Source organism: Neltuma alba, unplaced genomic scaffold (genome assembly GCF_004799145.2).
Source record: "Neltuma alba isolate B1F8T4 unplaced genomic scaffold, ASM479914v2 tig00005775_pilon, whole genome shotgun sequence".
Classification (NCBI taxonomy): domain Eukaryota; kingdom Viridiplantae; phylum Streptophyta; class Magnoliopsida; order Fabales; family Fabaceae; genus Neltuma; species Neltuma alba.
Window position 1 is genome coordinate 1 of NW_021634227.1, and position 22,403 is coordinate 22,403.

General features: G+C 38.6%; 3 protein-coding genes, 1 non-coding gene and 1 pseudogene across 8 annotated transcripts; 2 read left to right on the forward strand and 3 right to left on the reverse strand.

Moving 5' to 3' along the window:
- The first annotated feature begins 81 nt into the window (after nucleotides 1-81).
- Nucleotides 82-3,381, forward strand: LOC114748652 (endoplasmin homolog; annotated as a pseudogene).
- A 1,049-nt stretch (nucleotides 3,382-4,430) lies between these two features.
- Nucleotides 4,431-5,731, reverse strand: LOC114748657 (thaumatin-like protein 1; the record flags this gene model as incomplete). The annotated part of the gene is made up of 2 exons (XM_028937099.1): nucleotides 4,431-4,626; nucleotides 5,049-5,731. Coding segments are annotated over 2 exons (879 nt in total), but the record flags the coding sequence as incomplete, so codon positions are not given.
- A 1,523-nt stretch (nucleotides 5,732-7,254) lies between these two features.
- On the forward strand, nucleotides 7,255-7,338 carry TRNAL-CAA (transfer RNA leucine (anticodon CAA)). Its single transcript has one exon. It is a non-coding gene; the product is annotated as a tRNA-Leu (tRNA).
- A 1,012-nt stretch (nucleotides 7,339-8,350) lies between these two features.
- Nucleotides 8,351-9,897, reverse strand: LOC114748661 (thaumatin-like protein 1b). Its single transcript, XM_028937107.1, has 3 exons — nucleotides 9,768-9,897; nucleotides 8,956-9,649; nucleotides 8,351-8,867 (listed from the first exon to the last, which is right to left on the reverse strand). The coding sequence occupies exons 1-3, from the start codon at nucleotides 9,823-9,825 to the stop codon at nucleotides 8,678-8,680; spliced, it is 942 nt and encodes a 313-aa protein (XP_028792940.1). The 5' UTR covers nucleotides 9,826-9,897; the 3' UTR covers nucleotides 8,351-8,677.
- A 4,844-nt stretch (nucleotides 9,898-14,741) lies between these two features.
- LOC114748660 (uncharacterized) lies at nucleotides 14,742-20,109 on the reverse strand. Of its 5 annotated transcripts, none has more exons than XM_028937105.1 (13): nucleotides 19,603-20,109; nucleotides 19,211-19,487; nucleotides 18,284-18,597; nucleotides 18,059-18,151; nucleotides 17,883-17,973; nucleotides 17,519-17,612; nucleotides 17,120-17,217; nucleotides 16,835-16,904; nucleotides 16,101-16,204; nucleotides 15,888-16,004; nucleotides 15,707-15,783; nucleotides 15,520-15,564; nucleotides 14,742-15,438 (listed from the first exon to the last, which is right to left on the reverse strand). In XM_028937105.1, the coding sequence occupies exons 2-13, from the start codon at nucleotides 19,451-19,453 to the stop codon at nucleotides 14,952-14,954; spliced, it is 1,833 nt and encodes a 610-aa protein (XP_028792938.1). In that variant the 5' UTR covers nucleotides 19,454-19,487; nucleotides 19,603-20,109; the 3' UTR covers nucleotides 14,742-14,951. The 5 variants fall into 5 exon arrangements, with proteins under 5 accessions (XP_028792938.1, XP_028792939.1, XP_028792937.1 ...); XM_028937106.1 differs by having other exon boundaries at nucleotides 14,742-15,441; nucleotides 17,168-17,217; nucleotides 19,603-20,108; XM_028937104.1 differs by having other exon boundaries at nucleotides 14,742-15,441; nucleotides 19,772-20,107.
- Between the last annotated feature and the right edge of the window lie 2,294 nt (nucleotides 20,110-22,403).

The window sequence follows — 22,403 nt, forward strand, 5'->3', positions numbered from 1 at the left end:
ATTTTTCACCTATTGATATTTAAGGTTTCTTAGAGTAACGGCTTAAATTTGTTTTGGGTTCTTATTTTTTTCTCCCTGTAGGAATTGGTTAAGAAGTACTCTCTGAATTTATCAACTTCCCTATCTATATTTGGGCAAGCAAGGAAACTGAGACTGAGGTTCCCGCTGATGAGGCTGAGTCTAGTGATGAAGATGAATCAACGTGTAAGTTATGGACTTGGTTGGTAACTTGTCTATGTTACACTCGACACATCAAGAAACTGTTTAGCGAACATCCATTAAGATGTTATTTGTATTTGCACAATTTATGCTTATTTTATCCTATCTTTCTATTTCTCCATTTTCAGCTGAAAGCAGCTCTTCTGAGGAAGAAAGTGAAGTTGAAGATGCTGAGAAAAGTGAAGATGAAGAAGAAAAGCGCAAGACAAAGAAGGTCAAGGAAACTACTTATGAGTGGGAACTCTTGAATGATGTCAAAGCCATATGGCTGCGGAGTCCTAAGGATGTTACAGATGAGGAGTACAACTCAATTCTACCACTCTTTGGCTAAGGTGCATACATGCATACTTGCCTCTTCATTAATTATGGGAGCCTTTAGATTTTATATGGGCAATTTTTTCCCCTGGCAGTGACATCTGCTTATATTCATGTGAATTTTTGCATTTTGCAGGATTTCAGTGATGAAAAACCTTTAGCTTGGAGTCACTTTACTGCTGAAGGTGATGTTGAGTTCAAGGCGGTCCTGTTTGTGCCACCTAAGGCTCCTCAGGATCTATATGAGAGTTATTATAATGCAAACAAATCCAACTTGAAGTTGTATGTTAGACGAGTATTTATTTCAGATGAATTTGATGAGCTGTTGCCTAAATACCTGAACTTTTTTGAAGGTGCTTACTGCTTTTCCCCATTTCTTTTGTGATATATCGTGAGGATCATAATTTTTTACGATTTTGGGTAATTCTTGTATGTTTTGACATTGGGAGTAGGGTCTTGTTGATTCGGACACATTGCCACTTAATGTGTCACGAGAGATGCTTCAACAACACAGTAGTCTAAAGACATTAAGAAGAAACTCATCAGGAAAGCCCTTGATATGATCCGTAGGATTGCTGATGAGGATCCTGATGAGTCAGCCAATGAAGACAAGAAAGGTATCGTGTGATAAGTAATAAATATTACTCTTTTGATCTTTAACATATGACCTAACAGTTAATATTGATCTTATATATAAGACTTATTGAATATTTATGATTTTTTTTTTTTCAAATTATCTTTATCGATATTCCCTTGACAATGATCAATCCAAGTAGGAAAGGAAGGGGGGAATTAATGAAGATACTTAAGAGTTTTTTAGAAAGAAATGTCATATTAACTAATTTAACTAATATTCTTAATCTATTCAAATTAGTTAATTAGTTCCTATGTTAGGAACCGAATGAGTACTTCTGAGCCTAATGGGCTTCTTGAAGGAGAAAAAAATTCGGCAGTTGGTTAGATATCTTTCTCTTATGATCTAAAGTGGCACACTGATGATGAATGGTTTCATTAACTTCAGTATCATTAATTCTGAATTTTGATGCAGACGAGAAGTCCCCTGACAATGATGATAAAAGAGGTCAATATGCTAAGTTCTGGAATGAGTTTGGAAAGTCCATTAAACTTGGTATTATTGAGGATGCTACCAACAGAAATCGTTTGGCAAAACTTCTTAGGTTTGAGAGGTAACTTTCCTCACTGGAATTAAATTCCGTTGCAGCGTGCCTCTTTCAATACTAGATATTGTTTCTTCTCTTTCATGACCTGACATCGTAAGTTATACTTGGACTATTTACAGCACAAAGTCCGATGGTAAACTGACTTCTCTAGATCAGTACATCTCTAGAATGAAACCTGGGCAGAAAGATATCTTTTACCTAACTGGAACTAGCAAAGAACAATTGGAAAAATCTCCATTCCTTGAGCGGCTAAAGAAGAAAAATTATGAGGTGCAATTAAAAATCTGTTTCTGTTGATGTTGTTATGTTATTTTGATGATATACTTGATCCCGTCAACTCTTTGATCTCTGTTGGGTTGGTGAACAAGCCGATGCTATCTCTTCTAATTTCCCCCAAAACGACTACAGGTTATTTTCTTCACAGATCCAGTTGATGAATACTTGATGCAATACTTGATGGATTACGAAGACAAGAAGTTTCAGAATGTGTCCAAGGAGGGTTTGAAGATTGGGAAGGATTCAAAAGATAAGGAGCTGAAGGAATCTTTCAAGGATCTTACCAAGTGGTGGAAGAATGCCCTTTCCAGTGAGAAGGTTGATGATGTGAAGATTTCCAGCCGATTGGACAACACACCTTGTGTGGTAGTGACATCAAAATACGGTTGGAGTGCTAACATGGAGAAGATCATGCAATCTCAGACTTTGTCAGATGCTAGCAAGCAGGCATACATGCGGGGAAAGAGGGTTCTTGAGATCAATCCTAGACACCCTATTATCAAGGAACTCCGGGAGAGAGTAGTGAATAACGCCGAGGTACATTTCGGAATAGAATATTTCCTGTTTGCTTTTACTTTGTGTGTGAAGAGATGTCAGCATTTTATTTGTGGTTTGGTTTGTTGTGTTTGGTGTTGTTTTGGGTGGTGGTGGGGTGTATACTGCTGCTTCATCATTGTGGCATTAAGGTGTTAAGTTCAAGTACATGTTCCTTCGTTGATGCTTCTAAAATTCTTTACATCGTTTCTTAATAGGATTCTTGGTTATTTGTCTTTTTCATTGTTGATCATTTATTAAGAAGCCTGGCTCGCCATGTGTTTATACATCTTGAGAATTAAATCGTCTGGATTTGCACGAAGTGGTTGCTGACACAATTGGCTTGCCTTCACAGGATGAGAGTGTGAAGCAAACGGCAAAGCTGATGTACCAGACTGCACTCTTTGAAAGTGGCTTCTTGCTAGATGACCCCAAGGATTTTGCTTCCCGTGTTTATAGCTCAGTCAAGTCGAGCTTGAACATCAGCCCTGAAGCTGGAGTTGAAGAGGAAGATGACGCTGAAGAAGTTGAGGCCGATAGCGAAGTAAAAGAAGATGCATCTACTCCGAAGGTTGAAGCTGAGGCTACCAACGATAATGCTGATGTTAAGGACGAGTTGTAGATTTGAAAGGATTTTGTATTTCCATTTTCTTGGTTATATTTAGGATTTAGCCTCTCGAGGAAAAAGCTTTTGAGGCTTCTGCGTTTAACTTCGATGCCTACGAAGTTAGAGAAGGAATGCTATGGCTGTAGCCTGTAGCTTACTGTGATCATACTAATGTAATCCATGGAAATTTGCTCTGGCGTTTAGTCTACTATACCAGGAATTGAGATTTTGTCTTCTATCTACTGCAAATGTGGCTCCTTTCTTTTTCCTTTTTTTGGCTTTTTAATTTTTCATGATCAGGGAATTAATATTTGAAAAGCCATCATTTTCCGGGTTGATGGGGAAGAGCCGTCGGGGAGAGAGATGGAAAGTAGGCCGCCTCCTGGGGGCGCATTGTCATGGGCAATGACAATAAAAAGAGCCCTTAAAAGGAGAGTTGGGTTTAATTTATTTTGTTTTTGACATTTATTATTTTTTAAATTATTTTTAAAAGAGATAGTATTAATGCAACTAATTTAAAAAATATTTTATAAATAAATAATTTAATTATTTTTAATCTACTTAAATTATAAAGTAAATCTTAAGATATAGTATATTCATTTGAGCATATTCATATATTTATACAGGTATCTCATTCAATATGGATAATTGTGTCATTCCATTGCACATATTTATATATTTGTTTGTATTGGTTGATTTAAGTAAATTTTTGTTTATTTATCTATCTTGTATTATATAAGTCATAATTAAAAAGTTGTTTATATATTTCAACCGAGGGTTATATCCCCTACGCGGGCGCCTACCATGACGAGGCCCGAGGGGCTTGCCTCCCTTAATTTTTTGTGGGCCTGTTTAAAATGAAGCCGTTGAGCCTAAAACAAAGTCCGCGCTGCTCAAATAGTGGATTTAGACGAGAGTTGATGAGCAAATGGCTTTCAAAGTCTGCTGTCAAGGACGAGAGAAACTAGGCATTGGATCATCTGGTGCAGTTGGAACGGGAATGAAGTCAACCTTGTGACTTTGACGCAGACCCCCGCATGATTTACACTTCCCAAGTTGCACAGGTACCAACCTTCACATTCCGGCGAAGTTGGGTGGGACGGCCATTTCGACTTACTTGTACTCACCATATTACTCGAATTCTAAATCCAGAAAAGCCAATAGTCTCTCTTGCCTACGGTAAAAACTCCTTACATATACAGACGCACGCACGCACGCACACACACCAGGGGCATGAGATTGCAACTTCCTCAAAAGTAATGAAGCAACAAAGAATGAATTGCATGGAAAGCTGGGCTTTAACATAATTCCTCAAGCCTCAAATACTGCATCGTTTGGAAGATGAGTAAAATGAGAGTGACAATTGAGGCGGATGAGCAGGACACTGAATTTGGCGAAAGTGAAATGAAAAAGTCTGGAAGCCATGCACTGTCGCTCCCCGTTGGCACTTCCCCACTCCCATTTTCTGGAGCTGAATCTCTTGCCGATTTCTGACTGCATTTGTATATACATTTATAATGAACGTAAAAATTAATTTTCAAATGAGAAAATTAACAAGAAATTAAGAAATGATTGAAATTGAAAACATCAATCACACAATGGGATTATAACTGAGATATTGCATTGTATATTTATTTCCATGCAGAGCAGCCTGGCATCGGCGATATCTTTATGTGTCTGCCACGCAAATATGATTCAGGCATTAACTTGTGCCACACATAAAGTACGCCTAGGGGAGAAAGACCATAACAGAGCGAACAATAAAACTCCAATGAAAGTTCATTAGATTAAATTAATAAAATAAATAATTAGGTCCACCAAAAAAATAATTGGACGAACACATCGGACCACTTTACGAATTCACGTAGCTAGAATATTTTAATGACGAAATCATAAAAAGGAATAGAATCGGGTACCTTGCGGTGGCAGGGCAGAATGTGATTGTGTAATCCGCACCACTACACGTAAATGTGCTCGTGGAATCGTCGTAGGCATAGCTGTATGATTTGGGACATGCCGATTTGAATATGTGGGAATAAACCGACGGCTTACAAGTGGCGGGTGAAGCATACGCGCCGCTGCAGCAGTACTCGGGACTCCGAAATGCCTCACAGGCACTCTTGCAAGCCGCATGCTCCCCGACCCGCAACTCATTCGGGCACCGCCGATTCAGATCCGTCACGCAACCTGTGGAGGCGCAGGACCCCGAACCTCCAGCCGCATCAATCTGCACAGGCAAGTTGTAGCCGTCCACGAGGCTGACGTCGTAATAGTCTTGGCTACCCGACCTGATGGTGAACTCCGCCAGTGTTGCGGGTGGGGCTGCTCCGGCCCCATTGCACTCGACCTGGTTGGAGCCACAGTCCCCGGTGACGCAGCTACCCTGCCCGCTGTTCGGGTCGAAAGTACAGTCGGTTCGGCCCCAGAGCCTTCCAGACCAGCTGGGCGGGACCTGGAAACTCCGAGATCCACCCGGTTGAAGCTCAAATCCGGTGGTGCTCAGCGCGGAGGTGCCTGCATTGGCCAGAATGCCAGGCCACACAGTGTAGTCACACTTGTTGGTGACAGTGAAGGTAGCAGCCGATGCACCTATATATATATATATATATCCAATGAATCAAACGCGAACAGCCAAATATAAAAACTAGCTGACAGAGTAGGAATCGTGTTATGCAAATCGCAAGATATAATGATGAAGCAGAATTACGACGCACCCCTCAGAAGCAGAAGAGAAATGAGATGAATGCACAGGGAGTAACGAGGAAGAAAGAAGAAGTGCATTGAAAGACTGAGATGGAGTAGGAGGCGAGGGTGAGAAGTAATGTAATAAGAATATATGGAGAAGGAGGGTAATGAGTGATGATATGTAGCAGGTTTATTACAATTTTATATGGCGGACGTGACAGTTAGAGCTGCAGAAGTGAGAAAGAAGGGGAGGAGAATAGAAAGAGTGGAAGGAGAAAGAGGATGAGGTCATAAAGAGAGGTCGGGTAAGACGAAACGATGAAAATGCGAGCGAATGAGGGATGTATAAACGTGGAGGCAGGCTCACCAACTGCCCAACGGCAACACAACAGGGGGCGGGCGCTTCATTCTAAAGCAAACTTGGGCGGGTCTACTTCCTCTGGCATGTTCCCATTGGGTTTCCATTCCAAGTCTCGCGCCCTTGCATTTCTGACCTGGCTTTCTTCTTTTCTTAATGCAAAAAGAATTCGTAGATTCCATTGTACCAAGCCAGTCTTAATGATGCATGGGTGATGGGAAGACCACTGAAGCGAGGCATGCCATGGGTTTCATCATCATATTAGGGGTCATAATGACTTTTGGGGCACACCTTCATTTGCTCTGAGTGAATGAGAGCGCTAAAACAACAGAATCAAATGAATATCGCCAACGAAAACTGGGTATCTTCAAACTCCATACCAAGCCCAGGCATGCGCAGTCAACATTGACATGACGGAAACTTTACTTTGAATGTTACTATGATTGTGAGTTGCATAACTTAATTTTTTTTTTTTGGTAACCAGTTATATAACTTAATTAGCGCAAGCAAAAGCAATTTTTCTTCAAAAATCGTGCTCTCCTCTTTTTCATTTTTTATTTTTCTCTTATTCGCATATACAGATTCCATGCTGATTAAGATTATTATAATTGTAGGAGTAGATTTATCAAACACGGGACAGTGCGTCTCACATTTTCAACATGGAATCTACGTTGGTTATATTCCGAGTTACTTTGCCTAACAAGGATACAACGAGAAGTCAGAATCTCTCTCATTTTTCTGATCAAATATCTGTTTAGTAAAAGAATTTTTTCCTATACGGAATCACATTCCCAACTGTGTCCCAAACAGAAAATATCCATGTTCAATCAATCAGGCGCATCTCATGGCTTCACTTTGATGGGTATGAAATCCAAAGAAGCTCATATATTCATGCGAGATTCTACCATAAAACTTAATCCTACAAATGGAAGAACCCGGTCTAAAACCAGCTCTTCCCAGCCGCGGCAGTTTTTTTATTCTGTTTGGTCTCATAACGAGAGGACGTGGTTTCAATCAAACGCGGCCGGCCGCGCTTGCGTGGAACATTCCAAGTTAGAGTTTGCCCAGAGAAACGTCCAGTCAGGATGGCCGAGTGGTCTAAGGCGCCAGACTCAAGTTCTGGTCCTCGTGAGAGGGCGTGGGTTCAAATCCCACTTCTGACAGTTTTGCCATTTCTTTGGTTAGTGGGCTCCCCTTATACATTGTGCCAGCTTCTAGGCCCAACGACAAATCATAACAGATCCACTTTAATACTCCGCATGAGGGGCCCATGATGCATTTGGACATCTGTGCAGAAGAGTTGGTAAAAAGTAAAGACGCATCTGCCAAAAGATTTCCGGTTAAACTGACCGCTGTTTCTTTTCTCGTCGTTCGCTCAAACACGAAAACGTTTTCGTAGATCTGCGAGAGATCAAGAGGGGCTAATTAGTCTTTGACAGAGTTTTTATTTATTTTTTATTTTATTTTTTCATACCAAAATAATTAACCCTGCATTTATTCGGTCAGGTAAAACATAGAATTAGGATATTCACAGCAGAAATCATTAACGGGTAAAAGATGTAGTTTTATCTTTAATCTTATCTCTCATATGCATTTAATACCTCAATCTTTTTAGGGATGTAATTTCACCAATGATCTTTTTATTTTAGTGCAATATTAAGTCTATGTATATGTTTAGTAATGGGTAGGATTGCATTAAAATGACAAAAAATAATGGGTGGAATTGACTCCTCAGCCAATTATAATCGCAGATGACTTTTTTCCCCCTTAATTATCTCAAACTGTGAAGCATGGGCATCTGACTTGGAGGGGGCGGCGGAGGCAGCTTCACTATTGCAAAGGCGGCCAAATTATATTATGCATTAATATTGAAGGCGGGTGAAGTGAATGCTGCCTGGTTTGGTGTCGACTGTCATGTCATGCATATATATGTGGCGGCTTTTGTTGATTGCTCACCTTCGCTCTTCGCATCCCGCCACAACGTTCATACTACATGCCACGTGCTAACACTCGCATCATTTTTTCCCCTCCTTTGGCACGAGGGCGCGTTTATTTTATATTATCCCCTCCGCATCTCCGATACTTTCTTTGTTATTGCCCAAAAAGAAAAAATATAACCCCAAAACAAGAGTGTAAACTGGTAGCACTGATGGACTGAAATGCGAGTCCATTCCGTTCGTAAATTATAATTATTCAAGTAGTACTAAGGTCCTCCTACACTGTTATAAACTACTATAAAGGAATCCCATCGCCCCAATCCAAAATAATTCTAAACCATATAATAGGGAGGGGGAAAAAAACCGGTTCATTAGCCTCTCTGCCTACATCGCCTACTTTCTTTTGTCGTTCTTTTTCAACTGGCCAACTGCCACCACCGAAGTCCGCCTTCACGGTGTCGGCGCCAATGAGAGTCGGAGGGTGAGAACGGATGTGTCACGTCCTCGTCAGCTGCGGGCCAGCGCTGGGCCCGGCAGCTGGGGAGGGTCGTGGAAGACGTGGAAGTCAGTGCAGTAGGAGCAGGAGGCTGAAAAGCCAAACGGTCATTGCCACGCGAGCAATAGGCCCGAATTTGGACAAGTGGGTCCCCCCTGATATTTCGCTCTGAGCAGCAGCTCCTTCATACACAATCGTGCTGTTCCTTGGTGATGCGGGTGTGCTCCTCGTGTCTTCCCCTCCTTCCGATGCTTTCTGACTGCAAAACAACGCCCCCGTTATGATTTGTTTTGACCCTCTCCCCCCACAAACCACATAAAAAATCAGCCGTACTAATACAACCAAACCTGGTGTTAGGTGTCGGACAAAACGTTATGGTATAATCTGCGGAGGCGCACGTAAATGTGCTCGTCTTATCGTCATACGCGTAGCTGTAGGCGCGTGGGCAGGCGCTTTTGAATATCTCCGAGTAGGCGGATGGCCTGCAGGTATCTGGCGTCGCATACGCCCCGCTGCAGCAATACTGCGGGGAGCCGAATGCCTCGCAGGCGCTCTTGCACGCCACCCCTTGTTTCCCATCCACGCTCGCAACCTTGAGCTCTGACGGACACGCGCCATTCAGATCCCCCACGCAGCCCGTGCTGGAGCAGTTGTCGCCCGAACCCCCTTGAGGGACCACCAGCATAGGCACGTTGTAACCGTCTACCAGGCTGACGTCGAAGAAATCCAGGCCGCCATCACCGTTCAGAGTGAATTCTGCCAGCGTGGCCGGCGGTGCGGCCCCATTGCCGGCGCATTCCAGCGTGCCCGAGCCGCAATCCCCGGTTACGCACGAGAACTTGCCGCTGGTGTCCTGGGAGCAGAGAGTCCGACCCCAGAAGCGGCCTCCCCAAGAGGTGGGTGCAGAGATCGTCTTAGACTCTCCCGTCTGCAGAACGAAACCGGTGATTGAAAGAGGCGTAACTCCAGCGTTGGATAGAATGCCTGGCCACACCGTGTAGTCGCATTTGTTAACTATTGTGAATGTAGTTGGAATTACTCCTGCAAGTAAGCATACCACGAATACATTAGACCCCTACAATTTTAGAACTCGGGCCAATACAGCTATGACTATAATTTGATCTCGCATCATGATTCTTCGGAGTTGAAGCTCGATTACCTGATGCCGATACATGAAGTGTTAATAAAAATGAAAACAATAACGTAAGGCGGTCCATCCGCAAATCCACGGAGGCGACGGGCAGTGGCCAGTGAGAAAATTAAGAAGAATGAAAGAAGAAGAAAATATGAAAAGCAGGGGTTTGTTTATTATAAGGCAGAGCAACTGACCGAGTTGGAAGGCGTATTTATAGACGAGTGACCTCTTTTACTATTTGTTATTTTACTTGTCTCTTCTGACTCTGAGCGCTGAGATGTGAAGTTTATTGAAAAAAACATTGAAAAAACAGCTTATTGAAAAAGTAGCTTATGGAGAAGTGAAGTTGAGTAAAAGCTAAATTGAATAAGCTAAATTGTGTTTGGATTAGAGTTTAGAAAAGCAGCTTATTTGCAAAAGTGAGATTGATAAAAAAGTTGTTTGGATAATGATTGAGCAAAAGTAAGTTTGGTTATAAAATGACCAAATAGATGAGTTTTAATAAATAATAAAACATGATTAAAAAATAATTTCACATAATATAATGAAATTAAAATAATTTAATATGAAGAAGTCATAAAAATATTTTAAATATAAAATAAAATATGAAAAAATAAAAATATATTTTTAGGAGTATATTTAAAATAAAAGTATATTTCTAGCTTATTTATTACTTTCAATTAATTTTAACTAATTTTTTATTATCTACAAATTAGTTATTTCAGGCTTATAATAAGAACCAAATGAGATAATAAATTTCTTAACTTTCTCTCTCTCCATATTTTAAAAGCTATAAGTCATAAGCCATAAGTCATAAGCTGTTAATTTTAGCTTATAGCTTATTGTAGCTTTTCAGACAAAAGCCCGATTGCAAAAAAGCCCAACCAAACAGACCTATTATGTCATTCAGGCTTATGGAGCTTATAAGCTACTTATAAGCTCAAATTAAGTGATGCCAAACAGGTACTAAGGTGGCTGGGAATTGTCAGAACAGTTGGTGGGCCCATTCTAAACCTAAACGAGTCTGGACGTGTACGGTTGAAGCCTGCCAGGCGCTACCTGGGTCGAGTAACGGTCTTCTCTTATTCTGGCTTTTGTTTTTGCTTAAAATAATGTTCTGTCTTTTTAAAAAAATGTTGAGTCTAACTGAACAAGTGACTAATAATAAGTGCGATAAAATTCTTCTATAATATCTGGGTGGGGACTTCTTACCCACGTATTGTCTTGAGTTAGCAAGAAACGGGTTGAAGGCCCCCTATTATTCACCTGAAAATATAAGTGTGATAAAATCCATATCCTTTCTCCTGATGGGCTAAAATGCAGGAGAAAAAGGAATGCTGGCAATAAAAAATGAAAAGGAACCGTAGCCTATCGGAGGGGGCAGTTGCGCAGTTAGAAATAAAGAGATTTTTTTTTAATCCAAAATACCATACGGTCTTCTAGATATGTGAGCTCATTCATTTGTATGGATCAGTATGGCAACGATTAAAACATAAAAGAATGAAGAAATTGACAACTGCTCGCACTCGTAGGCACAGGAGAAGCACGATAATCCAATGATGAGAGTTTACATGTACATGGAAGGCACAGGACAGGCAACGGTCGTTTCCATGGAACCAATGATGGGAGTAAATTGGAAAGGGCTTTGCACTGGACTCCAAAAACCTCACGATCCTTGGTACAAGTTACCAGGGCCTTCCAGGTTCGCAACTCTTTTCCCAACCTTCCAACTCCCCCCTTTTGTTGCCTCACTGGCCACTGCATTCCCTCACCGCGCTAATTCGTACTTTCATTTAAATCAACTCCGATTAATTTTCTTTACTCAGAAAAATTGCCCAATATAATACTGCGTTGTACGGATATGATTCGGGAGTATTGCAAAAAAGAGTGCTACTAGTAATTAATAATATTATGATTGAGGGGAACAGGGGAAGCATGGAGCCCATATGGCTGGAGCTGGTAATTAATTAAGAAGCAATTGGGTGATTGGGTCTGAATTGGCAAGCTTTTCAATTCGCACACGTTCTATTTATTTTATGCACTCCTCTCCTGACCAGTGGATCCCGGCATGCTCCGTTTTACTGCGCAGCCGGTTCCTTCATCTGTGGGGTCCCGTCCGCCAAATCTCACAATCCAAATTAACTTCCACTCCCTACAAACAAGTCTGGTGGCGAAATTCGTTGGACCAACTGCTTCTGCATATTTAATTTCAAACATTATCCGAACTCACAGGCGTTGAAAAGTAGGCGAGTCAAATATGGGGATTAATAGCTGATTAAAATATCTTTCTTGTAGGGATTGGATTGGGCAAGTGAATGGGTGCATATTTCTGTGTTTCTCGATCCTGTCGCTCTCCTTTCGCTTGATGCTATCAGCCTTTAATTTATCGACTCTTCAAACCCCCCCGCTCCTTGTCTTGCCACTATATTCCCCCTTTTTAAGCCGCGTAATTGGTGGTGAATCTTTCATACTTACATGCGTGCACGCAATCGTTTGCATCAGTTTTAATTCATGTTTGCGAAAATCGGATGTGAAGAACAGGAGATCCCTGTTTAATTTCTGTGGTGCTACGAGCATAAAGAATATATCCCCTGCAATTAACACCAGTAAGGGTGGTGGTTACCAAAACCCACCATTATGGGTCAATCCTCTTCCAAGCCATGGTTTCCAATGGATTTGCAGCTCTTTTCCTTCCCACTCATACGCTAAGAAAAATAAAGAGTTATGCGCGCCATCTTTAAATTAAGCATCTTTAATTTCCTGAATAAATAGGCAATCAGTGTGTTTGAAACAGAGCATGCTCGTAGATGTAATTAACTTAAACGTCAGTTTCAATAGGTTTGAAACTAAGAATCAGGAAATATCTTCATAAGCAGCATAAGAGGGAGGTAAACCATGTATCGTGAAATAAATATCATTGAACAAAAGGGGCCCGAGAGAGAGAGAGCACTCTACCTTGGTGTCGTAAGGCACAATTGAATTACACAAAGATGAACAGCTGCCCTGATTAATAAGAAAGTGACTTCAAAATATCTTATTCGCCGTCCTAATAGTGTGCGGAGTTAGTATTATTCTTGAGTTCTGTAATCCTGGTGGATAATTCATTGGCATTGTTTGAAGTTATGTTCAAAATGAAAGAGCCACTCTATTTAATAAGAAAAAGAACAGTAGTTTCGGCTTACGAGGGAATTTGGGAACTGACTAGCTCGTTCATGAAATCCAAGAACAGCAGCCTCGTACTCCAAGCGAGCACGAAAGCTTCCCCTAACAAGTAATTGAACCTCTCTCCGACATCATTATCCCATTCACACGATGCACAGAATGACGAATTCGTTACTATCCACAACAGGTTTTGGTCAGGTATTGAGCCATGGTTGAACATGGTGCAAAGGGAAGACCAATCTCAAGTTGTTACCCAAATGATTGTATTTTATTGCTTCCAATCTTCACAACCAATTGGTCCTTACGTCTTTGAATCGGCCTAAAGTTTCTCACTGGATTCCCATAATTTTTTCGGAGGTCCTTTTGTCTTTTACACAGGACTTCTTTTTTATCTCTCACAGGTTCCTCAATTTGGTCTTTTGTGGGATCGTATTTTTCAGTTGGATTCTTCGTAAATAAATAAATCTCTCTTAATTAAATTTCTGCAAAAACAAATGAACACTTCCTCTAATCCTTAATATTAGAACTAGTTGACTAATTTGAGTAAATTAAGTAAACTAATTAAGTTAGTTCTTTGTAATAAGTATTATATTTTTTAAAATATCTTCACTAATTAAATGTATTGGCTAGAACTACTATTATTACAAGGATTGTTTTAAAAAAAATAGATAAATATGAGAGACAAAATATATTAGAATCTTATATTTATGATCAAAATAAAAATTAAATGAACTCTTATATTAAAAACCAGAGATAGTATTACTGATGATTTTCTTTACAATACACGTGCTGAATTTGAGCACCACGGTTAATTGCCAGTGCCCGGCGGTCACAGCGCTGCTGTATCCACGTCGAACGAAAGGGTCACAGCCTTGTAAACAAAGATACTAATAGTTTACCTTTGCTTTTCCTTACTTCTGCATCAGCTGTCTTAATCTGAACGTCGGCAAAACGAAAGCAACTTTTTAGGTTTTGGAATGAAGGGATGCGCGGAAACGCACAAGGACTCATTAAAGGAAACTCATGCTTGAAACCATCACAGAGAGTGATTCTATACATCACAAGAGAAATATTCATAATGACAGATTTCATCAAACAAGCAACTTTTCGGTTTTAATCATACGAGAAACATGTCATCTCATCTCGATCGGCAACTAGTTTTACAGCGTATATTTTCACTAAGACGTCACAACTTCCGTTTGATACTTCTCTCTAAAAGACTACCAAGAAATCCATGATAAACGAACCAGCATTATAAGAATATTGGTTCACAGTCACAAGTAGCATATCTCGCCTGCACAGCCAGAAACTAGGAGGGTTCTCCGTTTGAATCAGACTTCCATTTGACTCGTTCAAAATTTATTTAACCATTTCCAAGCGGGCACAGGCTGCTGTGTCTGTGAAAGAGAAGGACAACCAGTCTTTGAAAAGAGAGAATGTTCCAACCTCTTTTTGGAATTTGAATTTCAAGTTTCCATTCAATCCAGTTAATTTTTCTTAATCAAAGAACCTGTTTTATCTTTCCCTAATACAGTGCTCTTTAGCAAAACAACTAATTTAATTTACATATATTAAAAAAATTAATTAAATTAGTTATTTGTAATAAATACGTAATGGTTTCTTAAAATATGTTTTTTTCATCATTATCCTAGCTATTAATAGAAACTCTTTTTTATACATGCAACTAATAGATATAATTTAAGGGAAAACTATAAATTTAAAAAAGAAAGTGAATTAAAATATTATATTTAAGATTAAAACCAACACTCAAATTGGCTTTCACATTTAAGATTAAAGGAAGTATCAACTAATAAACACAAAAAAAAAAAAAAATCATATATCATATTGAGAACTAGCAAATTTAAAGGGGGGAAAATCATGTATAACTTTAGTATCAACAAATCAACTGTTCTCCGGGAAAAAAATTTGTGGACATTGATAAATACCTCTATAAAGATATATACAGAAATAAACAATATTAGCTGGAAAGAATTTCGTTAAAGGCTGGGAGAAAGCGGACTACAAAAGAGGTGAAGAGGAAAGCCTTCAATATTTTAAACCATCCAAAATATCCAAATGCGTGGGGCTCTCATGGTCCCAGCGCGGTCTGGCATCCAACTCGTTATTGGGCGAGCTTCCAACACTCCTGCTGGAGCGCCAATCTCTGCCCAAACCTTCTTTTTTCTTGGCCAACGCTAAATCCTCACTTCTGCTAACTCCTGGAGTCCTCTTCCTCGCCATCACCTCCTCCAGCAAACTCCTATCCTCTTCAGATAGTTTTATTCCCACCGTTTTCCTACTACCTTCTATAGATATCCAGTGCTGTATTTTTGACTGGAAATCAAGCCCCTTCGAAGGAGATCGATTGGCCATTGGCTTCATGGCATCGTGTCTATATCTTCCAATGCTCATCAACTGGTGCAGCAGGGTTAATAATTCAAGAAGGTGAACATCTATCTTCTGTTTATCCGCATAGTGAAGCGTCAGGAGGCGGATTATGTTGCTTTCTCTGGCTGGATCATCTCCAAAGTCACTACTGTACACAATAACGCAATAATCTCAATTTCATTGTCCACACAATCTTACATTCATAGGTCAAGGACTCATAACCAACCTTTTATTCGCCCATTCGCCAACCCATCCAAAACCTTGATGTGCTCTGAACCGATACCAATCCAATAAAATATCAATTGCCAGGACATTCAATTGTTTCTCACCAAATAAATTAGACCAAGCGTAGGACCCCAAAGTAAACAATTAAAAAAGTGGATTTTTTAAAACAACAATCTTCCATGTCTTACTTGGTCGTATTTGTGGCAAGTGGAACAAGCCATTGAAGAGTTTTGTCAATTTCAGCTTTGACCTGAGTAATGGAGACCTACGGGTAATAGCCATTTAGCATATTCCAACCAGGAAAGGAGGAATCCACAATGAAGCATGTAAGACAGAGAAACAAATTAATCAAACTTAGGGAGGACATACCTCCTTCTTGGTATCAATAATTTGCAAGCGGGATGGAAGAGAAGCCTTGATATTATTGGGTAACGCGTGATATAATGTGTCCCTCATATTAGGCTGAACAAACATCGGACGAGATGCCTAATAGAAATCAACTTTTTGATTAAGATTTCTACCAACTATATTAGCATCACACTACACAGTAAAAGTACATATTTTCCTCCATCCAAAACTTACAATCATATTTATCTGACTGGTAATATTAGCATAGTGCAGCGCAAGGCCAGCATCGCCTAGTCTTTGAGGGCCCTTACCATTATTGACAACTGCAACAGATATACCTGCCATAAATTCACATTTTCAAGGAAAATTTCAGAGTATGATAACAAGATGAACCTATCTTCGAAAGATTAATCTGTAGACTCTCTTGATCTGCTAACGAGATGTAGATGGTAGTTAATGGATTGATGGAAACAGAATTTTCATACAAGTTTGCATGGACAGGAACAGAGCATGGGTTATTTATGTCGGACCACAGAAGATATTTAGCAAAGAGCATTACGCAGTGTAAACATGGCTCTAGTAAAAAAATGAGAGGTCATAAAGACATTCCATTGTGAGCCTCCAGGAAGAAATATTGCAGAATTAGGAGGTAGCAAGTTTATTTTTTTTCCTACCAAGGAGTTTCCTCCAGCGAATGCACAGATGGTGTCCCTCACTTCATGCAAGCTCACACAGGAAAATGTTGCTTTATTCTAAATAGCATGAAAAGCATTTTATATGGCCAAATATACATGAGTTCTCTTTACGGAGAATCTTGCCATGCCAAGAGGATGAGTTAATTAATAAAGCAAGTTCGAACTGCATGGTTTAATCTAAACTAGATTACTAGACCCTTCCGTACAGGGAGATGGGAAATGTTGTTAATTTCACATTATAAATGGAGATGCATATGAGATGTGATCTGATACCATAATTTCCAAGTGACTCAGAAATTGCTTGATGCATATAGATCACAATATCAACGAGCTTTTCAACTATCTGAGAACAGAAAACCCAATAGAATAAGACAATAAACCTAATAAAGCGAAATACTAATAAAAATTTCAATTCTAAAACAGATATAAAATATCCATGAATATTTCATTAAGGCAGGGAAATGCCAGGAATTACTTTATTCAAGAAACAATAGAATTAAAATTAGGAAATATTATTTCCTACAGATTCCCAAAATTTATATATGATTTAAAATATACCCCCTCCAAATTTTGAGACCACAGAGACTTGTTTTTCAAGCTTCTTACAATCTTTTTTTGATGCTTCAGCTCACTCTGAAAAATTGTGAGGCTCTCCCCTGCAATTACATAGAAGGTGACCCTCAATCAGCAGTGTTATATAAATTATTCTCCCCTACAAACATTAGTTTTTTTGGGTCCACAGGGATAGTATATTTTTTAAGATTAACAAACAGCAGTGATTATCTGAAACCATTTCTTGATTTCAAGATAGCATGGTCACGGCAAATTTTGTCAACTTAATGTTAAACATGAATAGAAAGTCATAATCCAAAAGCATGATTAAATCTAAAATCATCATTGGCAAAGATATAGAAAATCAAGGAAACAAATTGAGCAAACAATATTGCTGTTTCTGACCTTTCAGAGGAAGATTTAGGGACTCCATTTCCTTAATCTTTTGCTGATAATCTTGTTCAAACCGGTCAAAAGCATTTAATTCATGATATAATTCCTATCGAGAATGGAGGGAGTTAGTTCTTTCAAATAGGAACTACTAGTTGATTAGCAAAAGCATAAAAGAATCAAATGGCCAAATTCTTCAAGAAACATAATTACAGCTGCATCTTATTAATTGCAGATATATAATCTCAAAACATCTGAGAAACAACATTGCACAGCATAAATGTAGGAAACCAAAATTACAAAATTGGGGGTGCTCAATCAGTTCTCCAAGGAGATAAAAGGTCACGTGAAGCTTTATTTAAGACTAAAATGAGCTTACAGCAGTATACTGAGCTAGAGTGGTCAACTCCTGCATTGTCTTTTCTGCCTCTGCCCTAGGTTGCTTGTCACCGAAGGCATCCAATTCTAATCTGATATAATTGAAGTCATTTAAGAATTAAATCAAAGCAAGTGAGCAAATAATTGTCGTAAGTTGTCATATAAAAGTAATCTCACCTTGAGAAATATCGATCTAGGTTGTGCCACTGGGGGTCCTTACATGCATCCCCAAATCTAGCTACTTCCCGCGAGAAGACATTAAATTCTTCCCTACGAATTGCCCCCCAAAAAAAAAAAAAATCAGAGAAATAGAACACGGAAGGGAGAACAAAATTGCACATAAGGCCTATAAGCAAATTAAGCCCCTACGGGAAAAATGCTATTCTCTGAACAAGGAATAACCTTTTGTCAGCTTCAGCAAGACTTAGTAACTCCTTCATATCAGTTGAAACTAGGTGTTGCAACCCTTCAGATTGTAAAACCTCCTTTTTGAGGGTCTGAATGTTCTCTTCTGAAAGTGATTGGAACAAAATTGATCCTTTGGTTATTGTGTTAGCTACTTCAAACGCCAATATAGATATTTTATTTCCTCTAGAAGCAATGCCAGAGGAAAAACCGGTACTGGTGTTCAATTTTGGCATGCTACTTCCAAGTGAGTCAAGAACTTCTACTGCCCTCTCGCCCGCTTTTCCCAAGAAGGAGCCTCTCTGGGTGACCTATCAAATGAAGAAGCTTCATTCATTAAGAAGTTTAAAAAAATGATATATGAAGGCTGGGCGTTCGTCTAAATAATCCGATGGACCACCACAGGAACTTATTTCTTAAAGAAGGCAAAAAATCGAAAGACGAGAAAAAAATCAAATTATCTCTCTCCGTAATTTGATAAATTCAGTTAGCCACCACTTCCCGAGTCTGAGAAATAAACAGACTGTTGCTGGAATAGGGTAAGGATCTGAAATAAGCAGACTGTTGCTGGAATCGGGTAAGAGTAATACAAATTCAGTAAGCCACCAAAGCATAGATGTAAATGAATTATTTCCGGGGTATTCAATCAGCTCCCAAATTCAATCACCTATCCACAGGATGGAAGGATGGTTTGTATTGGATAAGATTACACCCCAACAAGTGAAATAAATTAATAAACTAGATTGGAAAAAACAATTAAGTGCACAAATTTTCTAACCGTAATAATCCAAATTAAGCCAGTCACATAGTTAAACATTATTAGATTTTTCCAAACTCCAGAAAAAACATTGACTAGCAGTGATGATAAGCATTTCGTAACTACATGTCACAGACCGCTCATGATGACCACTAAGTGAAACGTACCCTCCATGCCCCTGCTCGAGTTGGAGTCGACGACTTCAGTTCACTGGAAAACGACAACTGGAGCTCATCAGAGTCTCTCTTCTTTTGCCTTTTTCCATGATCTTTCTTGCTGGAAGCCGGAGAGGAATCCCCTTCCCAATTAGTAAAACTCTTTTCCTTCTTTAGCTTTCCGGAGAACCCGAAATTCTTCCTTCCAAATTCTTCGTTTCTCTCAACAGTCCCCGCCGAGCAAACAGCTCCCATTATGCTGTATCTGAGCCGATGAAAAATCCAATGCCTGCACAAATTCAGTATATATACTAATTGACAAGAGGGTGGAAATTTTGTAGCGAGAGCTATGGCTCCAGGAAAATGGAAAAGCAGAACTGAAATAATATTATAAATTAATTAACTGTATCTAAATGCAAAACGTTCGGTTTTGCCGGGCTGGGTTCAAATAATGGCATCTAATGCTTCTTCCTTTTCTCCCCAGAGAATCCTGATGAGCCGCCAAAGAAAACCCTACCTACTAGGATTGAAGAATTCAGTTATCACAAGTGTCCACGAAGGTTTGGAATATACCTAATTACGGAGAGTATCCAGGTCGAATACCAAAGCCAGAGTAGAAGAACAGAAAACAAAGATCTTGAGTGAGAAAGAATAGGAACACAGGAATTGACCAGCTAAAAAAAAAGGAGAATAGTACGATTTTCGGGTTTGACTGGGGGGATGGGTGGATAGATGACATTCATAAGAATGCATTTGTGGGCAAATAAAGAAGGCAAAAAGAAAAAGAAATAGAAGGGAAACAAATTAAAAAGGAACGCGCAAATGGGAAGGAGAGGAAATTTCGTGGCAGGGGTATTGACTCGAATGAAAGAGAAATGTGCCAACCGACGACTCTGAGCTTCCTTCTCCGTCAGGGACTGCGTATGAAAGAGAAAAACGTGAAAGCGCAGCCGAAACCAAGTCCTACCAACCTATGCCTTGGATTTTCTGTGTCCACTTTTTACTCATTTACCACGTTTTTCTTCCGCGCTCAGTTCTTTTTTTTTTTTTTTAATGTCAAACGGAGAATTATTCAGAGGATAATTACTTTTGTTTTGGAGGGAAAACAATAGTTTGTTTTTTTTATTACAAAAAAAATAGTTTGGTTTTAAGAAAGTGTATAGTGGATCATTTTTACAATTTTAGTTGACTAAGCTTATCTTTGGTACGGGGAGAGGGAAAGAAAGGGAAGTTTTAATGGGTTGGACTTAAAAAAAACATTAAAAGTGTGATTATAAAATTTTAATTAAAAAAATGTAAGATAAAAGAACAAGAACAAATATAATTAAAATCTTTTAATGAAAATTCTATAAATTTTTAGATTGAACTAATAACAAATTTTTCTTTCTCTTCTTTTCATTTTTCTCATACCAAATAGATTTTTGTATAAAATCAAACAGACGCTTTTTTAATGAAAAACGACTAAGTTGGGCCTGAAGATTTGCAAAGCCTTATTTGAAAGTAACGTTGATTTCAAATATATTCAATAAGTACATTTATTTTGATATATTTATTGTTAACTAGCTTTTTTATTAATATGATCTGACAAATTGTTTCTCATAAAAAATAATCAATAATGGAATGAGACGATCGCGGTCGAGTGCCGATTGAATAATACGTTTCACGAATGTAATACGTAAACATGCACACTTGTTCAAGCTCTACGCAGCTCGGGTACTTACTTTGTTCATCCTCAATATGATGGCCCCCGGGAAAGCTAATATTTAATCCCCCAAGCTAAGTCAACCTGTTATGAGAATTTTTTGTTCTTGTTTAATCACTGGGTTAGTTCCTATATATATACGCTGTAATATAGAATTCAGCACATGCATATAATAGATAATACGTGGATGAACGTTGGCCCAAAAAAAAAAAAATACGCGGATGAAATAGACATTATGACGCGGAAATTAAACCTTCTGAAAGACGTGGACGTGGTTGAGCGATAAATTTCTGGCCTGATCATTGACAGCACAAAATAGCAGTAGTAGTTAATATGACACTTTTTTTAAAAAATAATTCTAATTATTGCAAAATAATATATATCTCTCTCCTATGAACTTTGGCCAAAGAAAAACTCATATGAACCAAAATAATATACGTGTTATCAGGATTAGTTTTCTTTTCTTTAAATAAATTAAATTTAAACGTATCAGAATTTACATCTCACAATTAATGCTATATAGTTGGGAAAAATTTAATGTTATGTATATAATTTACAGAAAGTTAGATTATTATACTCATGACTCATGAATGACTTGTTTTCACACACACACATATACTGACTCCTACATTATAATTGTAAATAACGATTCTCGTGTCAACGAGTTTTAATTTGAAGATCTTACAGTATACTAGAACCTATCTAGGTATGCCTCCTCGAGTGTATAACTAGTGACGTTGCAGAGCAAATGACATTTTTAAAATAATTCCGCCACACACACACATATATATTGTGCACGTTGTTTAACAAGAATAGCTCCTGAATATTTTGTATGCACGGTGCAGCTAATACGCACACATGCAGTAATAATTATTTAACATTTCAAACTGCATGTTGCTTTTTTTTTTCAGTGTTGTGTTCCGTCAAAAGAATTAAATCAAATTATCGAATAAAACAATAAATAGCATAATAATGTGCTGCGCGTGAACTAACACACATCCGTAAGAGCCACTTAAGGGAGAGTTTCCTTTTTTCTAAAATACTTTTTAAAAGTATTTTTATGTAAGTCGAAATAAAACTCTTCTTACATACATACTTTATATATCATAAAATTATTTTTAAAATTATAATTTGGCTTCCATTTAAATATCCCTTTATAGTCAAAAATCCCCATAGCGAGTCTCTGCAATTGAGTTCCCATGCTCTTAAACAACTGATAAAAGGCCAAAGTATTCGGAATAATCATACTCCTCCGGTCCTAATTATAAGACCCAATTGACTTATTTGAGGAGATTAAGGAAGTAAGTTAAGTTGGTTATTTATAATAAATAAGTGTTGTCATTCCTAAAATATCCTTGCTAATTAAGTATATTGGCTAAAACTATCATTATTAGAAGGATTATCTTGGAAAAAAATACATAAATATAAGAGACAAAATGGATTGGGTCTTATAATTAGGACCAAATAAAAAGTCAAATTGGGTCTTATAATAAGGACCGGAGG